Raw genomic sequence first — 6,626 nt, 5'->3', positions numbered from 1 at the left:
TTCCAAACAAATTTAAGCTTTCATCACCATATAATAGTTCTGCTTTGTTCGGGGTAGGAGGATTGACAGCTTCTTCATCCAGAAGAACTAGTAAGACCATTACAGTATCTCTGCCACAATACACAGTGCCATGATTTATGGAATGCAATTTTGGCTGAAAGTAAATAAATTAAAAGGAACATACAACAGGAAAGGTCAGCAAGCCAGACCAATAGCTCACCTCCAAAAGCAACCCATATCAGCACAAGGTGTGAGAATTCCCTCCTTCCCTTTCGCAGTAAGCATTTATGGGGAACCTGCCCATGGGAAAGTTTCTTCCTCATCCCAAGCAGTTAGTAGAGTTTAGATCACTGCCAGCTGGAGGTACACACTGATGAGCAAGTCACACAGATAAATATACAAATCTGTGATGAAACCATGCAGCAGAAATTAACATATTTTCTCACAACCAATTTGAGTGCTATGGGGTACACAAACACATTCTGGTGAAGTCCAACTCCTCTGACTAACTGAATCTGCTAAAGCAGTTGGTTAAAAGTGAGATTTCCATCAAGATTTGACAACAGAGGTACTTGGCACAATCTCCTCTTTGGAACAGGATGAATTCCTCACGATTTTCCACAAGAATAAAGAATTCCTTAAAGAAAATAATAATCCACATCTGGAAGTGCTCAACGCTACAGTCAGCAGTACAGATGTAGAACTCCATAGCCACTATGGGACTGCAAGAATTGCAAGTTTGCTATATTTTTCTTTGAAAGTACTAGGAGTTCCATAGAGAAATTTAGTGCTTTATACACAGTAGTAGACTTTAAAAACTATAGGCTTTCTTATTTACCAATACACAGAAACATTGAATAGCCTGACTCTGTTCAGAAGGACAGGACAAACAATGAACTGCATTTATCTAATCAGTTAACTGCTTTTAAACACAGTCTTGAAAAGATCAAATTCTATTTCTCTCTCTATTTGATTACATCAATTAGTGTATGTAGCTTTCAAGAAACCATAGCAACACATGTCAGTCAGTTACTATAAGTTATAATCAATAGCTAGAAATAGCAATTACAGAAATGGTTGTTACTTGGCTTTACAGAATTGGCCTATTTCAGTACCATTTAATTTCCTCAAAATTTATTCTGAACCTCTTCAGTCATTACATCACCACATCATAGATTTTTATAAAATGTCATGTGTGTCACAGTAAATTTGTCTTAATGAGAAAAGTACAAATTTGGCATCATCTTGACTGATTATACACAAAGGAAAAAAATGATCTTTAGAATATAACATAACCTCCTAACTGCCAAAAGATGACCTTCAGAAATCTCACATACTACAACAACAGTGTACTGGAATGTGTGTACTAACCATGTACTAACCACTACACCATGGAATGGTGTACTAACCATGGACTAAAATCCTATTGTCCAAGGCACAGTAAGAACTTTAGGCAAGACAACAATCCCTGCCATAAAAGTCTTGTTTATTAGTAAGCTTAAAATCATTATTCAAATTATTTTTTCAAGAAAATAGTTGATCAGTCTTTCAAGGGTAGTGACCATTAGCTACTCCAGATTATTCTGGTTAGTTCCAGAAACACCAGCCAGATTCCATTTACAGTAGTTATTTTCTCAGGAAGAAATTAATCATAATTCCTATTAGTCACTCATGCAGGCTTCAACACAAAGTAGTGCTTCCTGCTGCATAAAGTAATAACTTTTCCTGGAGCTCTAGATTCTTATAAAACAGGTACTTGCAGGAATACTGAGCAATGACAGAAGAAAACTGCCACTGCCAGGAGAAAGCTAATATTTTGCTAACAAAGTAACTCTTTTCAGGTACATTTTATGAGGAAGCAGCCTTCCCAGGAGCTAGTGGAGGCATCCTTTGCAGCTCTGTAGTTAAGATCATATTTTAAATTTACACTCAAAGAAATGATTCAATCGCTTATGTATGAAAAAAACATAACATCCTATCAAAACCAGAACTTATTCTGAATATAGAACAATTTTTCTGAAAAATTATAGCATAAGGGTTTAGGGGTTTCTTTGTAAAGTAAAAAACAAAACACAACCAAAAAAACCAAGCTGTATGTGAAACTCAGCACAGAACATTAATCTTTGATGTCCTGAGATCTTAATGGAACAATACAGATGCTCTAATTTTTTTTTATATACAGCTCAAAATCATTTGGAAAACGTAAAGGGTTTTGTTTTGTTTGTTTTGTTTTTTAATTAGTAATGGTAACCTACCCCTCTATATGCTTAGTAAAATGTTCTTCCACACCAAGGTCCACTAAAATATGCAATTTTATATCAGTCTCTTAACATTTGTCTACTCTCCCTTTTCCACCTCTTGACTCTGTGAATCACATATTTAAGAATTATCATTAAAATATACATTCATCACACAATCTTCACAAACTTCATCAACAAAAAGAATTCCCCACTCCAAAATCAAAATAGCATCATCACAACACTGACAAAGGCAGACAATTTACACGCACTCCACCCTTCATCCCTTCACCACAGTTACAAAAACTCCCCACACTTATTCCACTCTCTAGCAATGTTCAGTCCACATTTTGCCTGTTACCTCTTCCCAATTACTGTCCTTATCTCTAATTCCTCAGGCCCCACATTGGGCACCACAACAGACCGTTGTGGGTTGACTTTGGCTAGCCACCAGGTGCCCACCAAGCTGCTCTATCACTCTCCCTCCTCAACAGGACAGGGAGAGAAAATATGATGAAAAGCTTGTGGGGTTGAGATGAGGACAAGGAGTTCACTTACCAATTACCATCATGGGCAAAACAGACTTGGCTTAAGGAAATTAATGTCATTCATTGCCAATTAATCAGAATAGGACCCCTCCCTTCTTTCAAGACTCAGCTTCACTCCCAACTCCTCTACGTCCTTCCCCTGAGGGGCACAGGGGGATGGGGAATGAGGATTGCAGTCAGTTCCTAACACTTTGTCTCTGCTGTTCTTCCTCACGGTCTTCCTCTGCTCCTGTGTGGGGTGCCTCCCATGGGATACAGTCCTTCATGAACTTCTCCAGTGCAGGTCCTTCCCACAGGCTGTAGTTCTTCAAGAACTGCTCCAGCATGGGTCCTTTTCACAGGGTGCAGTCCTTCAGGAAAAGACTGCTCCAGCATAGGTCCCCCATGAGTTCACAGGTCCTGCCAGAAAACCTGCTTCTGCATGGGCTCCTCTCCATGGGCTACAGTTTCTGCCAGGAACCTGCTCCAGTGTGGGCTCTCCATGGGGTCACAGCTTCCTTCAGGGCACATCCACCTGCTACAGCATGGGGACCTCCACAGGCTGCAGGGTGGATATCTGCTCCACTGTGGATGTCCATGGGCTGCAGAGGGACAACCTGCATTACCATGGTCTTCATCACGGGCTGCAGGGGAATCTCTGCTCTGGTTGCCTGGAGCACCTCCTCCCTTCTCCTTCTTCACTGAGCTTGGTGTCTGTAGAGTTGTTTCTCCCATGTGTCCTCACTCCTCTCCCCCAGCTGCTGTTGTGCAGCATTTTTTTACCCTTTCTTAAATGTTATCACAGAGGCGCTACGACCATTGCTGATTGGCTCAGCTTTGGCCAGCAGCAGGTCCGTCTTGGAGCCGGCTGGAACTGGCTCTGTCTGTCATGGGGGCAGCTTCTGGTGTCTTTTCACAGAAGCCACCCCTGCAGCCCTCCCCGCTACCAAAACCTTACCACGTAAACCCAATACAGCACTAGATCTGTCAAGCCAAGCAGCACATCAGTCGCATCCAGACCACAGTCATCTCTGATGGCTCTCAGTTACATCCATACTGTGGTGAGTATGGATGTGCTGTAGGGAGTATGGTGAAAAGGATTAGCTTAAAGCCCATCATCCTCTGCTACGTACTGAAGTTTCCTCACTGAGAAGAACTATAGTAGAATCTGCCCATTGACAAGTAGATGGGATGTTCCAGCAATCAATTAACTTAAACTCAAGAACTGACAAAAACTTCAACATAGAACCACAAACTCACAGTAATATAATTAAGTTCATAAGCTGCCCTCAGGTGCCCATTTTGAGAAAAACTTCACATTGCTCTCAATGGGATTAGTATTTAACCACATTTCCTAACAACATCAGAATACAATTATCTTTGCTATCTTCTGCCTCAGCAAGGATACTGGTAAACATTTCTACAGAGTCTATAGACTATAAACTTGACGTGTGGAGAACAATAAGAAACATGAACTGTGGAAGGGTGGCTAATACAGCAGGGGCACGATCTAGTGCCTCTGAGCAACCCATGTTTTTGAGCAGCAAAGGAACGCTAAACAACCCATGTTTTTGAGCAGCAAAGGAATGCGCTGATAAAGACTGTTGACGACCTTGACTGCCTCTCACTGAAGGAACATCGCCAGCGGATAAACAACAGATGCGGAACAACAACCGGGATGGGGAGGAGGCGGGGGTCGGCGTGGCCGTCAGCCTCCAATGAGGAAGGAGTTGGGAGCGCGTGAACAGTTGTTATGAAGCGCGCTCCGAGCGTGTGAACGACTGTGGTTAGCCAATTGTAAGTTGTTATGAAGTGCATGTCCGAGTGCGTGAACGACTGCAGTTAACCAATTGTGGGTTGTTATGAAGCATGTGTCCGTGGCACATAACTATATAAACCGTGTTGTAAGTCTAAATAAAGGAGGATGACCATACCCATATTGGGATCTATCATTACTCCGGATTCGCGACTCCCGCTCCACCGCCGGCACAGATCCGGGAAAACTCCGACAATGAACCATTTTGGAAAAGCAATTTTTTGGTGAATTTCTCTGAAGAATGAAGTTTCACTAAAATAGATTTACCTGGCTTATAATGATCTAAATTATTTTTAAATTTTTTATCAGTAATACAAGTAGCTAAATAAAGACAGAACTGGTAACGGTGATCAATTTTTCAGATGGGGAAGAGAATGGAATAGAAGGATATGAAAGGGAAACAGGGAAATACAGTGATGAAAGATTCAGGGGAAACAGGAAAATGAGGATGAAATATATACTCCAACTGCTCAGTGGAAACACACATTTAAACCAGTTTAACTAGCTACTAGGGTCTGGCTGGTTTTAGCTCTCATAGAAAAGAAAAAGCATATTGGAAGTCTGATTGAAATCGTTAAAAACCTTATGTTACCATGGGATAATTCCAGTGATTTCACAAAACAAAACATTCTAACAATGTACACACATTCAAAGTGTCTATAAGTTTTTAAAAGTTTCCTAGACAAAAATACATGACATTAGATATTTTATATATCTACAGTGTAAAATAAAATAATTAAAGCTGGTTGATGTTTTCATCACAAAAAAGATCACAGTATAAACCTGAGTAGATTCAAAGTACAGAAACCACAAATAGAAAGCCTGTATTCTGCTCTCCACACCTGACTTAGAGAATTTTAAATTTCCTGATTCCTTCCATGAAACTAAAATCATTAATAGTTTCATTAGTGTCTTGAAACACTAAGAGAGAAAAACTTACATGTTGATTTTTTTGAGTTTTATTTTTATTCCCCTCCCACTCCATATTTCACCATGTTTTGGACTTCCGTATTTAACCTTATTTTGAATGCCTTACCCTTAGAAATACTTGATGCTGAGCTAATTAAAACCTGTGTATTTTAATGAAAATTACTGATACATTTTCTCAGATCTTAATTCCACTTTCATGCATTTTTTTGTTTGGAAATTTGTTATAGCTCTACTGCCTTGAAATTAGTGGCAAACCTGACAGTTATAAATATCTACATCTATAACAACTGCATGAACAAATTAAGTTTTGAAGAGTATTTTATTTACAATTTTGAGGTAAGAAGTTTAGTTTAAGTAAATCAACTTTTTGAAATCCACACTAATCCTCAAGTATAAGTCTTTCAACAAGTTTAAAACCACAGTGTAGAGGAAATGACACTGCTCTGTATTGTTAGGAAAAGATAATACTCTATAAAAAGTCTTTTAAAAAACAAAAAAGAAACAAAACAGGCAAAAGGCATTTGCTTTCTTGTATAGCTAAATAATAAAAAGAACAAAAGAAGTCCCATTACCCATGCTGGACTGACTCCAGTAGTGCTGGCAGTCAAGACTTCATGTTGTGAATCGATAATATTTTTAATCTTCAAATCCAAATCTTGTACAACTTCCTCTACTGCCTGACAAAAAGGATCCCCATTGCTTCGGCCTTTTATCAGATGCATCTTCACTGTTGACAGAATTCGCCCCCCTGCGATTCTGAAAATAGGCACAGGGTCATCTCCACATTAATCTTGGCAGCACTTTAGTATACCTATTAGTTTTGAACATAGCCAGTCTTCACAGTTAATCAAAACTCTTTGGAGAACAGCTTTGATCTTTTAAATCAAACAGCAGTGTAGAAGTATTGTCCAACATAATAGTTTGCTAAAAAAAAAAAGATTATAAGGAAAGGTAATGAATTCAGCATCTAGTAATACTCTGAGCTGCAACACAAAACTAACTTCTCCATAAAAGTTCAAAGAAAAGTACTTTCTTTAAACCTACAGTTACCAGTTTGCTCATAAGCTGTTAAGTGTAAACAAAATGTTTCACTGGAACATGCATTCCAATTTAACA

General features: G+C 39.2%; 1 protein-coding gene across 1 annotated transcript in view; it reads right to left on the bottom strand.

The window, feature by feature from the left end:
• Positions 1-6,626, bottom strand: part of PARPBP (PARP1 binding protein) — a 54,407-nt gene that overhangs the window by 15,903 nt on the left and 31,878 nt on the right. The window contains 2 exon segments of the mRNA XM_009332950.1: positions 1-154; positions 6,083-6,266. Of these exon segments, the coding sequence (XP_009331225.1) occupies positions 1-154; positions 6,083-6,266 (338 nt within the window).

Source organism: Pygoscelis adeliae, unplaced genomic scaffold (genome assembly GCF_000699105.1).
Source record: "Pygoscelis adeliae isolate BGI_AS28 unplaced genomic scaffold, ASM69910v1 Scaffold38, whole genome shotgun sequence".
Lineage (NCBI taxonomy): Eukaryota > Metazoa > Chordata > Aves > Sphenisciformes > Spheniscidae > Pygoscelis > Pygoscelis adeliae.
Note: the sequence above shows the minus strand (reverse complement) of the source record. Positions and strands in the feature narration are given on the sequence as shown.